This window comes from Malaclemys terrapin, chromosome 7 (genome assembly GCF_027887155.1).
Source record: "Malaclemys terrapin pileata isolate rMalTer1 chromosome 7, rMalTer1.hap1, whole genome shotgun sequence".
Lineage (NCBI taxonomy): Eukaryota > Metazoa > Chordata > Testudines > Emydidae > Malaclemys > Malaclemys terrapin.
Window position 1 is genome coordinate 260,789 of NC_071511.1, and position 15,004 is coordinate 275,792.

General features: G+C 48.6%; 1 protein-coding gene across 6 annotated transcripts in view; it reads left to right on the forward strand.

The window, feature by feature from the left end:
• The window catches only part of PLXNB1 (plexin B1), a 220,053-nt gene that overhangs the window by 179,600 nt on the left and 25,449 nt on the right, over positions 1-15,004 (forward strand). For all 6 annotated transcript variants that reach the window (XM_054034114.1, XM_054034116.1, XM_054034117.1 and 3 more), the window contains 9 exons: positions 3,561-3,737; positions 4,364-4,512; positions 5,856-5,956; positions 6,899-7,116; positions 7,396-7,574; positions 9,391-9,457; positions 10,842-10,988; positions 11,819-11,996; positions 14,901-15,004. In XM_054034114.1, the coding sequence (XP_053890089.1) occupies positions 3,561-3,737; positions 4,364-4,512; positions 5,856-5,956; positions 6,899-7,116; positions 7,396-7,574; positions 9,391-9,457; positions 10,842-10,988; positions 11,819-11,996; positions 14,901-15,004 (1,320 nt within the window). The remainder of the gene's footprint in view (positions 1-3,560; positions 3,738-4,363; positions 4,513-5,855; positions 5,957-6,898; positions 7,117-7,395; positions 7,575-9,390; positions 9,458-10,841; positions 10,989-11,818; positions 11,997-14,900) is intronic.

Here is a 15,004-nt window from a genome sequence, read left to right on the forward strand (position 1 = left end):
GCGAGATGAAGGACATTAAAGGGTTTTTAAATATATAAGGAACAAAAAATCCTAGCAATGGTATAGGCCCACTACTAGATGGAGATGGTATAACTGTTAATAATGATGCTATCATGGGACGGCTTGCCCTTGAAGGGGAGTTGTGCCCAACTTCGCCTGTGACAGATCAGCTACTCTCCCAGTTGGTTATGATTGGCTAGGGATCATGTGGCCCTGTTCAATTCTTAGGCCCGGCTGATGTGCCTACTGAGAGCTCAGTTAGTAGTGGAAGCTGCAGAAGAGCAGTTGGCTTCTCTGGTAGGTGCTGTGGAAGGGTAACTTCCATACAGATGGTCTGGAGGAGGACTGAAGAGCAGCAGGAGAGATGCAGACTCCTGCATTAGGCTCTGAGAGAGGCAAAGGGGAAAAGCCATTGGGAGCTATTGCCCAGGGTGGGCTCAGGAACTGTTTGTGTTTGAGGTTTTGCATTTGTAGGATAAAACTGTGTCTGGACGAAGACTCTGGGTGAGGAGGCCAGCTGCATACAGAGTATGAAAAGGAGTGTTCAATAAATGTGTCTGTTCTGTATTTGGAAAGAAACAGGATGATGTACTCATATCACATGAAGATGTTGAACTACTTTCCAGTTCATTAGTAACTAAAGAAAATGGTAAACAACATCTACTAGGGATAAACATGTTTAAGCCACCAGCCCCGGAAAATTTGCACTTAAGAACTGTAAAAAAAGTGACTGAGGAGATCTCTGTCCCACTGATGTTAATTTTTAATGAATGTTGGAATAGTGGGGAAATTCCAAAAGACTGAAGAGTGCTAGTGTTGTGCCAGTAGTCAAAAAGCGCAAATGGGATGATTCAGGTAACTATAGGTCAGTTAAGCTGATGTCAGTCCTGGACAAAATAATGAAAAAGCTGATATGGGATTCAATTTATTAACAATTAAAGGATAGGAATATAATTAGTGCCAGTCAACATGATTTTATGGAATATAGGTCTCATCAAACAAACCTGATTTCATTCTTCGAGATTACAAGTTTGGTTGATAAAGCTGTAATATACTTAAACTTTTTACAGCACTTGACTTCATACCCCGTGACATTCTGATTAAAAAATTAGCACCATACAATATCAACAAAGCGCACATAAGAATTGTAATTGTCATGAGGAATCATTATTGAATGGGAGACTTTAGAGTGATGTTCTTCAAGGGGTCTGTACTAAGTCTGGTGCTATTCAACATTTTCTTCAGTGATTGGAGAGTAAATATAAAATCACTACTGATAAAATTTGCAGCTGACGCAAAGATTGACAGAGTATTAAATAATGATGAGGCCAGGGCAGTCGTACACAGCAATCTGGATCACTTGGTAAATTGGGCCCATTCAAACGAAATACATTTTAATAGAGCCAAATGCAAAGACCGTATCCTGGAAAGCAGTGTCTCTGGAAAGAATCTCAGAGTCCCAGTGAACAAGGAATTGAACCTGAGCTCCCAGTGCAATGCTGGGGCAAAAAGGACTAATGTGATACTTGGACGTACAAACAGAGGAGCAGTGAGTAGGAGGAGGGAGGTGATTTTATCTCTGTATACGGCATTGGTGAGATTGATATTGGAATACTGCATCCAGTTCTGATGTCCACATTTTAAAAAGCTGTTGAAAAAATGGAGAAGGTGCAGAGAAGAGCCACAAAAATTATTAGAAGGCTCGAGAAAATAGATTGCAGTGAGAGACTTAAAGAGCTCTACCTGTTTATCAGAAAGAAGCTTGAGAGGTGACATGACTACAGTTATAAATATCATCACAGGGAAATAATACCCCGTACTAACGGGCTCCTTAATCTAGCAGAGAAAGACAGAAAAAGAACCAATGGCTGGAATCATAGACTCTCAGGGTTGGAAGAGACCTCAGGAGGTATCTAGTCCAATCCCCTGCTCAAAGCAGGACCAGTCCCCAACTAAATCATGGAAGCTGAAGCCAGACCCATTCCAGTTAGAAATTAGGCACAAATTTTTAACAGTGACATCCTATAATGATGGATGAGATTTTTTTTTTTATCCAGCAAAGATTCCAGCTAGTCCTGTATCGCGTTGACAGGATGCTATGTTTTTTCTTATGTTGAATATCTGCAAATTTGGTTTCCCAGAATCTCCAATTTAGAGGATGCCTGTCCATGCATAGCACCTTCATCTTCTTAGGGTTTCATGCTGCCTGCTCCCAGATGGCAAGCTTACTTCCTGGTGAGACTAGGGAGGGAGTTAATAGGGCATTTGTAGAACTTTCAGCTTGCCCGGTTGTGGTTGACCTGTTAAATCCCGTGCAGCAGTGGTGAGCTGCCAAAATCTGAACAACCGGTTCCCTCCTCACCCCACGAGGGGGTCGTGGCCCGCCCCCTGGGACTTCTGCCCCATCCAACCCCCCGCGTTCCTTGACCCCCGGCCTGGGACCCCTGCCCCATCCAACCCCCTTCCCTGTCCCCTGACTGCCCCCCGCCGCCCCATCCAACCCCTCCTTTCATTCCTGATGGCCCCCCAGGACCCCTGCCCCGTCCAACCACCCCTTCTCCTGTCCCCTGACCACCCCTGGAACTCCTGCCCCTGACGCCCCATCCAACCCCCCTCCTTCCTGACTGCTGCCCCAGTACCCCTTACCCCCATTCAACCCCCCCCGTTCCCCGCCCTCTGACTGCCCTGACCCCTAAACACCCCCCCACCCCTGACCACCCCCCTGAACTCCCCTGCCCGCTATCCACCCCCCCCACTCCCGCCCCCTTACCACCCTTACCACGCTGCCTGGAGGTGGCTGGCGGCGCTACAGCTGCGCCACGCAGCTGGAGCCAGGCCATGCCGCCACCGCGCAGCACCTGGAGCACTGGGTCAGGCCGAGCTCACAGCCCCCCCGCTTCCCGCGAATCAGCTGTTCGCGCGTTAAGCCTGGGAGGGCGGAGAAGCAAGCAAGCGGTGGCTTCGTGCTCAGGCCCAGGGAGGCGGAGCGGAGATGAGCTGGGGTGGGGAGCGCTTCCCCTCTGTACACACACACACACAGAGACACACACACCCACCCACGGGTTACCTGCTGTGGCGCGGGCGGCCCCCCCGCCCCAGCTCACCTCCACTCCGTCTCCACCTGCCTGAGCGCAAAGCCGCCGCTGGCTTCCTTTGCGAACAGCTGATTCGCGGGAAGCGGGTGGGAGGGGAAGAAGCGGGGCGGAGCGTTCAGGGGAGGAGGCGGAACGGAGGTGCGCTGGGGCTGGGGGGTGGGGCGGGGAGCTGGAGCACCCACGGGGTCGGCGCCTAAGGCGCCACTTTTGGATAATGTGCTCATGGGGAGCGGCCGCTCCTCCAGCTATGCTCCTGGGTCACTTCAATTTACCAGTTGTTAAATTTAGAAGCCCTTTTAGAACCGGTTGTCCCGTGCAGGACAAATTTAGCAACCGGTTCCCACGAACCGGTGCGAACTGGCTCCAGCTCACCACTGCCGTGCAGCCTCTCTAAAGCCAGGAGTTATGCAGAGCTGCCTTCCCAGAGAGGCCCAGGTTTTATATCCTTTTCCACCTGTATTCCAGGGGGAAAATCTAGACTTGGCTATTTCCAAGGAGGAAGTGGTGGCCATGATTGGGGAAGGGGTCTGTGTTGTAAAAACCCTGACAAGGAATCATCTGTACTGTGAACCTCCATCCGAGCAGCCAGCTCCACGACATCGCACAAAGCTGGAGGGAACGGACTCACTCCCAGAGTTTACAGTAAGAGCTCAGCTAAGCAGCAGAGACAGCAGTGGGTGTGGGAGTGTAAATACTGAATCAGTGAGGGCAGAAATCTACAAAGCAAAAAAACCCCACAGCAATGAGTCTCAGAGCCTGGGTTAACTGACAGCGTTCGCTCTATGCTCCCCCTTCCCTGGGCTCTGAGACCCTTTCCCCCTTCCCTGGGTTTCAGCACTGCTATTTTTTGCTCCATAGCTTGAGCCGGAGTCAGTTGACCCATGCCTTGAGACTTGCTGCTGTGGGTCTTTTATTTTGCAGAGGCGCTGGTGGTGGGGAAAGGGGGGAAATGGAGGTGGGGGGAGGGGAGGTGGGGGGGAGACAGGTTCCGGTGGGGAAGAGACAGAAGCACTGATGGTGGTGGGGAAAACGAAGATGAAGGTACTGGTGGGGGGAAGGGAAGATGGAGGTACTGGTGGGGGGAGGGGAAGAGGAACACAGAGTCACTGATGGGGGAGAGGGGGAGACGGAAGTGCTTGTTGTGGTGCTGATAGTGGTGTGGGGTAGGGCGAGACAGTCAAGCATTCCCCTTGGAGTCCATGACTCAGTCTGCAGGATGACGAGAGTCTGACGCTCTGATCTTGCCTAGGCTTGCATTTCTTCTGCAGGTGCAGATGGGGAATTTGAACTTCCTGCTGGGCAGAGTGCAATATGACACAGAGAGCCAGCTCACCTTCCCCCTGGAGGCCCAGATTGGCTTGGGTGTCGGAGCCTCCTTTGTTGCTTTGATTGTCCTGATCATTGTCTTCATCTACAGGTGAGAAGTGCCTGAGGGTGTGTCTATGCTGCCTCTGGAGGGATGATTTCAGATCTGGAAGGCATACCCAGGCTAACTGCAATCTCGCTAGCATTGCTGAAAATAGCAGTGAAGACATGGCTGCACAAGCTTCAGCAACATGAGTATGTACCCAGGTGCCTGGGCGTCTTGCACTGCCCATGCTGAAACCTGTGCCACTGCCTCTTCGCTGCTACTTTTAGCATGCCAGCTAGCGTAAAGCTAGCATGGGTATGCCTAGCTGAGCCGCAAGCACACCTTGGAGTCTTTCGTAGATATACCTTCAGTGATGGTCTGCAGGATCCTTTGGCACCCTGATCACCTTCAACAGCAACGTTCAATGGGCACAGCTAGGCCTCTACATTTGGGACCTAATTTAGTCCCTCGATTTTCCTTACTTTGAGTGAGACTCTGCAGCCTTCCCATTGGACTTCAGAGGGTGCAGATTTGGCCTTGGTGACAGAGCTCCCACCTGAAAGGCCACTTGCCTCTGGAGTTCAGAGTTTGCAAGTAAACCCCAGACACACCTTCCTGTGTAAGCTGAGGGTTTGCAAAAGGATTTATGCCACTGGCCTCTGCTCTTGGGTGTTATGGTCTATCCAGTGTTCAGAGATACCTCCCCTATTTTGCTCCCTCTTAGGGCACGTGGATTTACTATGACGGGCCCTCCCTTGCCACCACTACCAACTCCACAGTTGAGATCTTCCGGTGGAGCCGATGGAAAGAGAAGGCAGGCCCTAAATTAATTTCCAAAAAATGCTGCAGATAAAATTAGTTAGATGCATGGATGAATTGTATGGAAGCCCCCAATGATGCACTTAGGATTGCTCCATATAAGACACAACACAGAGTTGGAAACAGGAAACCAGAGAGTTGCTTCTGTGCAGAAGGTGATTACATAATCTGGTCTAAAAAAGGCTGTCAGCTTGGGAGTTCCAGTGTAGGATGCTGTTATTAGCAGGTTGGTCTGGAGCAGCCTGGAGTTATTAGCCAGAAATTTTGTCACTTCTTGAGGAGCAAGGATGAGTTTGAGGCCTCAAAAGGGAGAGGCTCCTCCATTCTTCTGAAGAGGATGGGCCCCTCACGCCCAACTTGTGATCCAGCTCTGCGCTAGCTCCTTTGCCCAGCCAGCCCTCCGTTCTTTAGCACATGTGGTAAGGCCCATCCTTTTCTCAGTTTGGGGGAACATCTTTTCCCCTGAGATGTGTAGACATGGGGTAGTTTAGAAACCAAAACCTAAATTGTGTTAAATTAAGCCCAGCCTGATGGAAATCCCATCTGCAGTGAGTCAGCTGGTTGGTCTCCAGCAATCCTTCCCATTACAGGAGGAAGAGCAAACAGGCTCTGAGGGATTACAAGAAAGTTCAAATCCAGTTGGAAAATCTGGAAACAAGTGTTCGGGACAGATGCAAAAAAGAGTTCACAGGTAAGAGAACTTCCCTCTCCTGCAGCTGCAAATAGAGGTGTTGGGGAACCATCTCTGGCCCTTCCATGTCTCCCAGACCCTACGGCCCTTGTCTCAGTAGCTGCCTCTGTGTGAACAATTATACACCTTCCCATGTCAGTGTGTTAAAGTTTACAGCCAAATTCTGCTCAGCTACCCACATGCCCTTGAGGTCAGTGGAGTGGCACTTGTGTAACTTTAGTGGCACTTGTGTAACTGGGAACAGAGTTTGGCCCATACTGATCTCTGCAGTTCTTCATCTTGAACATCAGAATCTAGAGATAGGATCATTAATGTCCCCCTTTATCCACAAACTGTAATTCTGTCACTAGCAGCAAGGAGCATTTGGGGGAGTGGGGACACTAGGAGCTACAGGAGAGACTAATACTGTGATTTCTAGTTAGAGGTGGAAAGCAATGAGACACATGAAAGTCATGGTGCTGTAGTGACTGTATAATACTGTCTCTGACCTGTGATACCACCAATTATCATTGAGCCTGACTAAACACAAGGCCAATCCTTTAACAAACATCATCCTTTAGCAATCACTAGTTTGCTTGGTAAAGTTTTTTCTACTTTCTTTGAACCCAGAAGATGGCCCTCAGCTGCAAACAAGAATAACAACTTGTCAGACCTTCCGGTCCCTCCCCAGGAGCCAGGGCTGGAGAGCTCCCTACAGACCATTTGCCAGTGCTCCGAACAGTCTAGTTTTAAATGCCCCACATGACAGGGCTTCCACTCCTTCCTTTTGGAGAGGATTCCACAGGATGAAGCATCTCACTGATATTTAGCTTGTCTGTTTCCTTTGTCAGTTCCATACCATTAGATCTAGTTACCTCCCAGCTCACAGCCCCATGTTCCACGCTCTGGGACACACGTTCTCTTGGTCTAACTTTGTAACACAGAAGCTCCCCTTATTTTCAGACCTGATGACGGAGATGATGGATCTCACCAGTGACCTCGTTGGTACCGGAATCCCCTTCCTGGATTACAGATCCTACGCAGAACGTATTTTCTTTCCAGGACACCGTGAGTCACCACTGCAGAGGGGCCTGGACGTGCCCGAGTGTCGGCGGCAAACAGTGGAGCAGGGCTTGGTGCAGCTCTCCAACCTCCTCAACAGTAAACTCTTCCTTACCAAGGTAACATCCCTTCCTTAGTTCCCTGCAGTAACTGGCTCCTGTGCCATTTCACAGGCAATTGTTGCCAAGAGCGACATAAGGGACTGTGAGCTCCCTTACAGCATTCTTCAAAGTGCCTCCTGATGGAAAGCAAGAGACTGGAATAGCTGGATTTTCCCCATATCTACAACACTTCCTACAGCACCTCCTACTGGGAAAGTCCATAGCTGTGGTTACCCTATTTTAATAGATTAGAGCATTCGTTCATCTTTGATACTCTCTCTCCCTCTCTCTCTTTAGTTTATCCACACTCTAGAAATCCAGCGCACATTCTCTCCAAGGGACCGGGCCTATGTGGCATCCCTTCTCACTGTCTCATTGCATGGAAAGCTAGAGTACTTTACTGACATCCTAAAGACTCTTTTGAATGACCTCGTTGAGCAGTATGTGGCCAAGAACCCAAAGCTGATGTTGCGGAGGTGAGTGAGTGATTCAGTAATAGTCCCACTGTCTTCAGGCTGGTTCCTGGACAGAACTTTTCTTGGCTGTCATAGAGCTCCGTAATCCCTCTGTAGTAACAATGAGACAATGTGCTGTGCAGCAGATACAGATCCAGTAGGTGTCCAGACATGAAGCTCTACCAAAGAGGAGGCAACAGAAATAAGAGATCCCAGCTGTAGACAGTGATGAGACAGAGCAAGAATCCTTCATTCAGATCCTCCTTCCTCCAAGTTCATGCTATACACTGAACTCCCTTTTTTCTGCCCCCATTTCCCTTTTTCAGCTTCTCGTGTGGTCATTCTTCTGTCTCCCCTTGCCTTGGGCTATGCTGAGCCCTTAGCCAACCTTAATACCCCTTCCCGTCTTGTCAAGCACAATCCCCTTTTTATGGTGGCTTATATCATCACTTTCTAAATGTCACTGGGTCTGCAACGCTGTGAGCAGACACTTTCTCAAGGAAGCAGAGCCATGGCACCCCTGTCATTGGGCCCCTTCCTGCCTGAATCCTATTCTGAATCCTATTCTGAATTGTTTCCCTGGTTTTCAAAGCTCTCCAGGGACTGGCATCTACTCACCAGCTTCCTGCCCTCTGACTCCTGCCGCTCGAATCCTATCCCCTTCTGGTCCCTTCCTGCAACAATTAGAGGTGACATTTAATTGGTGCTCCCATTATGCCTAGCTCACTTCCCCTTCGCTGCTGAGTCATTTCACACAAGAAGTACCTTGAAATCTCCCTATGGGTCTGTGTGTGATGTTGTGGGGGGCAGGGAGCTGGGACTGTGGGTCTGTGTGTGATATTGTAGGGGAGGAGCTGGGATGTGGGTCTGTGTGTGATATTGTGGGGGGCAGGGAACTTGGACTGTGGGTCTGTGTGTGATATTGTGGGGGAGGAGCTGGGACTGTGGGTCTGTGATATATTGTCGGGGGCAGGGAACTGGGACTGTGGATTTATATGTGATATTGTGTTGTATAGCATTTAGGAGCTTCTGGGACTGGGGGGCTGAGTAGAATATTGTATGATATTGTGTGAGGGAGAGGCTGGAACCAGGGCTTCTAGGGAGGCATTTTCGCTATAGAGTGGATGAGGAGGTGTGCAACAAGCCATCTGGAGACACACAAATCTCAGTGGGAATTTTTTGGCAGATCTCATACTCCCAATTCCCAGATATTAGCTTCCCACCAGGGTTTTGTAGCAGGTGCTGCTGGATGTTACAGGGCAGAGGATATTTCCTCACGGAGGGTGGGGTTCTCACAGCATTCAACATTGGCTTAACTCTGCTCCTGATAAAGTTGTTGGGAGTTTAGCCCATGATTTCAGTGGAAGCACAGTTAGGCCAACACTGAGCTTTTTCTAAACCCTGTTCCCTCTGCACTGAGCTGGTGGCATGATTGATACCTTGCAAGATATCTGGTCCTTTTATTCCTAAATCACTCTTTCTATAGGTCTGAGATATAGCAGAGGGGCATAGACACTTGACTGCCCTGTTGTGAGTTCTGTCCCATTGCAGGGAGCTGGAGATACAGCACAGAATTTTATGTTTGGGTCCTTCGGGCAGCCTGTAGAGGCATTAATGGCCTCTTGTGACTGCAGGTTAATTGCTTGCCTTACTGTTCACACACTAGAAGTTCTGTGCCCCATTCAGGCTGAAGGCTTGAAATTTGTACTCGGGTGGGGTCCTCAAATAGGCTTTGCCTAGAAAGCACGTCCTGATCCTTATCATCCACCCCACTCTCTGCTCTGGCGCCTCCCCGTGGAGGGTAACATACAGTAACCAGCCTGGGGTTCTCTTTCAGGACAGAAACAGTAGTAGAGAAGCTGCTCACCAACTGGATGTCCATCTGTCTGTATGCTTTTGTAAGGGTAAGAATTCTCCATCCCTGGGAAGGGTGGGGAAGCCAAGAGAAATGGAGACTAAAAGAGTGCCCCAACCCTGCTGCACTAATATAGATCAGCAGTCTGAGCGCCTGCTAAAATGGTGTCACAAATTACCCTGTGTGCCGTGAGCAGGAAAGAAGAGCTGGGTTGCTCACAGCATAGATTGCACAGCATCCAGCACTTCATCAGCTCCCTCATCTGCACTTTTCCACAAGCCTGCAGCCAAGGGCTGAGCTGGACTGTTGCATGCCCACACGTTGGTCCGGCAGACACAGCCCGACCACTGTAATAGCTGAGTGTCTCACACACACTTAGTGAGATGATCTGCACAACACCCCTGTGTGGGAGGAAAGGTATGAGCTTGTGATGGGGTTTACAGACCCCACACAAAGGCTAAGGCAGTGAAGGAGCAGTTGTGGGCCAAGAGGACCCTACCCCTCAGCAGCTGGTGAGCGTGCTCCAAATGGAGGACCTGCCTAAAAGGAGACTCTGACAGTCAAGAAGGGGGAGAGTGAAGGAGAGGCTGTCTGTAGGGAGGATGCCAGATTGCTGCTTCTGGGAAAGAGCAGCCTACAGGAGAAGGGTCTGGACTGTGGGTAAGACCTGGCCAGAGGCCCCTGCTCCCTGACAATGGAGAACACCTGGACCCTGAGAAGTGAACTGAGAAGTCCCCATTTGGCTGTTTGAACTGTTGAGACTCATTGGGAACTCTGCTAGGGAGAGGCAGAGTGCTGTGACCATATCCCAAATTGAAGAGAGAATGGGGAGGTAGGAGTTGGCCCAGGGGAAGCTGGTCTGAGGTATTGGCCAGAGGGTGCTGAGACACTCCTTGCCCCTTCCCCCATGGGCCCTGCACTGGGACCTGGTGGAGAGGTCCCATGCCCCCGTCCGGCTGGGAGAACCTGGGGCACACTGAGGAATGAAGGACCATAACCCAGATGCTAGGTTTGTGGACTGCCTAGCAAGGCCATCCCAGACTTTGGGGGACGGTTGAGCCTCAATCTGCCCACAAGGCCTATGCAGGCTCCCAAGTGAACGTGGCTACAAACCTGCATTTTACAGATGAGGAAACTGAGGCATGGTGTCTTGCCTCAGGTCACTCGGGGATGCTGTGGCACACATGGAATTGAATCCAGGTCTCATGAATTCCAGTTCAGTGCCTTAGCCACCAGACTGTTTTTCCAGAACATGGAGCAGAGATGGGGTGGGTGGAACCCTCCGACTTGGATTCTTTGAGTTGTTTTGTTGACTGGTGCCTTTGGCTATGCTCCTGGGGGTAAAGAAGTCCATGTTCTGAGGCCTGAGGTCACTGTCAGGCAAAATGAAAGTGACTTCTCTCAAGAGTTGAGCCTCTTTCTGTCTCTGCCAGGACTCTGTCGGGGAGCCGCTCTATATGCTCTTCCGGGGAATCAAGCACCAAGTAGATAAGGGACCAGTGGACTGGGTGACAGGGAAAGCCAAATACACCCTGAATGATAACCGCCTTCTGCGAGAGGATTTGGAGTACCGGACTCTGGTGAGAACTCCCTACTGCACATCTCTTTGTGCATTCTCTTCTCCTTGGTCTGTACCAATGAAACACCATCTCCTAATCCAGTGGTTCTCAACCTGTAGTGCATGGACCTCTGTGGGTCTGTGGACTATGTCTAAGGGGTCCATGAAAGACTTAGACTGAAAACTGAGTGAACAGAATTCAACTATATATACAGACAATAGATTTCCAAAGGGATCCACACCTTCATTTGAAATTTATTAGAGATCTGCAAATGAAAAAAGGTTGAGAACCACTGTCCTAATCTACCCTGAGTCAGGACTAAAGCCACCCTCTCGCTAGTGTCCTGTTACTGCCCAGTGGAAGCCATAGCTTTACACCAGGATCTGGGATTCGCATAGTTCCCAGTGTAATTCAGAGCTGTTCGGCTATCGATGGCCTAAAGAGGTCTAGCAGCCAGGGACTGCCAGAGCAGAGCAGTACTCTAGCCACTGCTCCTCCTCACCGGTTACATCCACTGCGGAATCATGGGAGAAGGAGAGGCCGTAAGAGGCTACAGCAACTCTTTGCCAGCTGAGGAGGCCCCCTACGTAGAGGCAACCTTCAGGAAGCTTGCTGAGCCAGCTTTACATGCCCTTCGTGCCACTGAAGCAGGACTGAGAATCTGGCTCATTATATTCGTGGAATTCCCTTCCCCAGTGGTCTGGAAATGTAAAAGGTTTATTGTTAATATTATCACTTATTAGTGGTTTGCTAATGGTAAGTGTAACTGTGGGGGGAGGGGAGTGCAGGTGTGATTGCTAATCAGGCTCATCGCTGTATGCAGCCGTTTCAGCTTTCTTTTCTTTCCCCAGACTTTAAATGCTCTGACTCAAACTGAAGCTACTGTGGGAGAGGCAGAGGATTCTCAGGGTGTCTCTGTGAAGGTGCTAGACTGTGACACTATAACACAGGTGAAGGAGAAAATCCTAGATCAGATCTATAAAGCAACGCCATATTGTCACCGCCCAGACCCAGACTCCCTGGACCTTGGTGAGCACAATTCATTGATGCCAAGACTCAGTGATGAGGTTGAAGAGTGGAGTTATCTAATATATCTAATAACTGTCACCTGTGCCATTGGTGTGCCTCACACTGTCCATTCAGCAGAGAATGGAGACAGTCCCTGCCCCAAGGAGCTTACATTCTAGCCTGGATTCAATGTGACATCGTCAATGTGGGAGAGGGATAATAGCAGGAAGTGGGGCGGAAAAGAGGATACTTGTTATCTTCTGCCGCTACCTCTTGTTTGCATGGTACCTGGTGTTCTTTTCACCTTTGTCATTGGAAGTAGCTGCTGGGCCTGACTGGTTATTGTCAGAAGGGTTGTAGAGGAAGGTGGTCTTTTGAGGAAGGATTTGAATGAGGAAAGGGATGTTTATGAAAAGCATACAAGATCAGAGAGGGCACTCAGGGTGTAGGGGACAGCATGGGAATAGGTGCTAGAAAGTTATGGGCTCAATCCTGCTCTTATTGAAGCCAGTGGCAGAGCTCCCATTTACGTCAGCAGTTCAGGATCAGGCCGTAAGTGGGCTAATGAAATGCAGGGCTCTTGTTGGGGGATGAGCTCTCCAGTCTTTCCTCCTCTTTTGTTCCTTTTTCTCAGTTGGAAGCAGTGAGGCATCTGCACACTACTGTATTCATAGGAAATGCTCTCGCTCAGTAATGCATTGCATGATTCAGAATTTGCAGTTTACTCTGGGCACACTTCTTGTCATGCCTCTGTCTTCTCCCACCCATCCTGGCCTCTGGGATGTGGAACCATCTTCCTGTCTATAATTGCCATTGCTTGGTCGGGAGGGAGAGGATGACTATGGCCAACAGAATTACCAATGAGTAATGATCCCATATTGATGCTGAAAGCTCAGGTTTTAGATTGGCAAGGAAGGCTGAAAACACAAGTCTGAGTTTCCCCTATATTGAATTCTGTAGCACTTAGAACTCCACTCTTCATTCAAACCATTCATCGCCATTACAGCAATTAATCCACAGGTGCAGACAGGTAGAAAGAAGGTGGCGACAGCAGCAGCTGCAAACAGGTTGTTGGGCCCCTCTCTCTTATGCACAGAGAGGCTGCTGTGATCACAGCTTTAGAAAGTTTGTAGCCTACACACAGTGAGTGCCAGGCAAGGGTAAGATGCCCATGTCTGCACTAGAAGGGTGGCTGGGATGCCTTTACTCATTTAAAGTTCTTTGGGGGCAAGGACAATATCTTCATATCTTCTGTGAAGTTCCAGACATTCTGACAATAATCTGCTGCCCTGTGTCAAATAATGTTATAAAATAGTAAGTAGCAATCCTAATAGACACAGGGTCTTTAAACATACCTTTTTCCTGTAACATATGCTGCACATTTGTACTGTTTTGTATTACAGCATAGAAGTTGCATGGTTACATTATTGCGATGTACATATCCAAAGGGATAGAGTTTTGTTGCTGCTGGAACTTTACCCCTCGTTTCCTAACAGCTACGAGATTAAACTCTCAGCACTCATGCAGTGCACTGCTGATACAGTTCTGGCATGTTGTTAGTCTTACCTGGCATTGGTTTCTGCTTATTGAAAGTGAAATATACAAGATGCTTATCCTCAAGACTCATTATCCTATCAAAGAAAGCTATCAGATTGGTTTGACATAATTTGTTCTTCACAAATCCATGCTGGCTGTTCCCTATCACCTTACCACCTTCCAAGTATTTGCAGATGGTTTCCTTAATTACTTGCTCCATTATCTTCCCTGGCACAGAAGTTAAACTAACTGATCTGTAGTTTCCTGGGTTGTTTTTATTTCCCTTTTTATAGATGGGCACTATATTTGCCCTTTTCCAGTCTTCTGGAATCTCTCCCGTCTCCCATGATTTTCCAAAGATAATAGCTAGAGGTTCAGATACCTCCTCTATTAGCTCCTAGAGTATTCTAGGATGCATTTCATCAGGCCCTGGTGGGGCCTGGGAGGGATTGCAACTGCTTTGGAGGACAGGGTCATAATTCAAAATGATCTGGACAAATTGGAGAAGTGGTCTGAGGTAAACAGGATGAAGTTTAACAAAGACAAATGCAAAGTGCTCCACTTAGGAAGAAAAAATCAGTTTCACACATACAGAATGGGAAGAGACTGTCTAGGAAGGAGTACGGCAGAAAGGGATCTAGGGGTTATAGTGGGCCACAAGCTAAATATGAGTCAACAGTGTGATGCTGTTGCAAAAAAAGCAAACATGATTCTGGGATGTATTAACAGGTGTGTTGTGAGCAAGACACGAGAAGTCATTCTTCCGCTCTACTCTGCTCTGGTTAGGCCTCAGCTGGAGTATTGTGTCCAGTTCTGGGCACCGCATTTTAAAAAAGAGAAATTGGAAAGGGTCCAGAGAAGAGCAACAAGAATGATTAAAGGTCTTGAGAACATGACCTATGAAGGAAGGCTGAAAGAATTGGATTTGTTTAGTTTGGAAAAGAGACGACTGAGAGGGGACATGATAGCAGTTTTCAGGTATTTAAAAGGGTGTCATAAGGAGGAGGGAGAAAACTTGTTCACCTTAGCCTCTAAGGATAGAACAAGAAGCAATGGGTTTAAACTGCAGCAAGGGAGGTCTAGGTTGGACATTAGGAAAAAGTTCCTAACTGTCAGGGTGGTTAAACACTGGAATAAATTGCCTAGGGAGGTTGTGGAATCTCCATCTCTGGAGATATTTAAGAGTAGGTTAGATAAATGTCTATCAGGGATGGTCTAGACAGTATTTGATCCTGCCATGCGGGCAGGGGACTGGACTCGATGACCTCTCGAGGTCCCTTCCAGCCTAGAATCTATGAATCTATGAATAAGAAAGTTTTAAAGACAGTTCAGCTTTCACAGTAAACATTTTATTTTTATTTTCCATTTTCTGTGTTTTGATGACTGTAGAGTGGAGATCAGGTCTTGCTGGTCATCTGATCCTTTCCGATGAGGATGTGACCTCTGTCATTCAGGGAACCTGGAAGCGCCTGAACACTCTTCAGCACTACAAG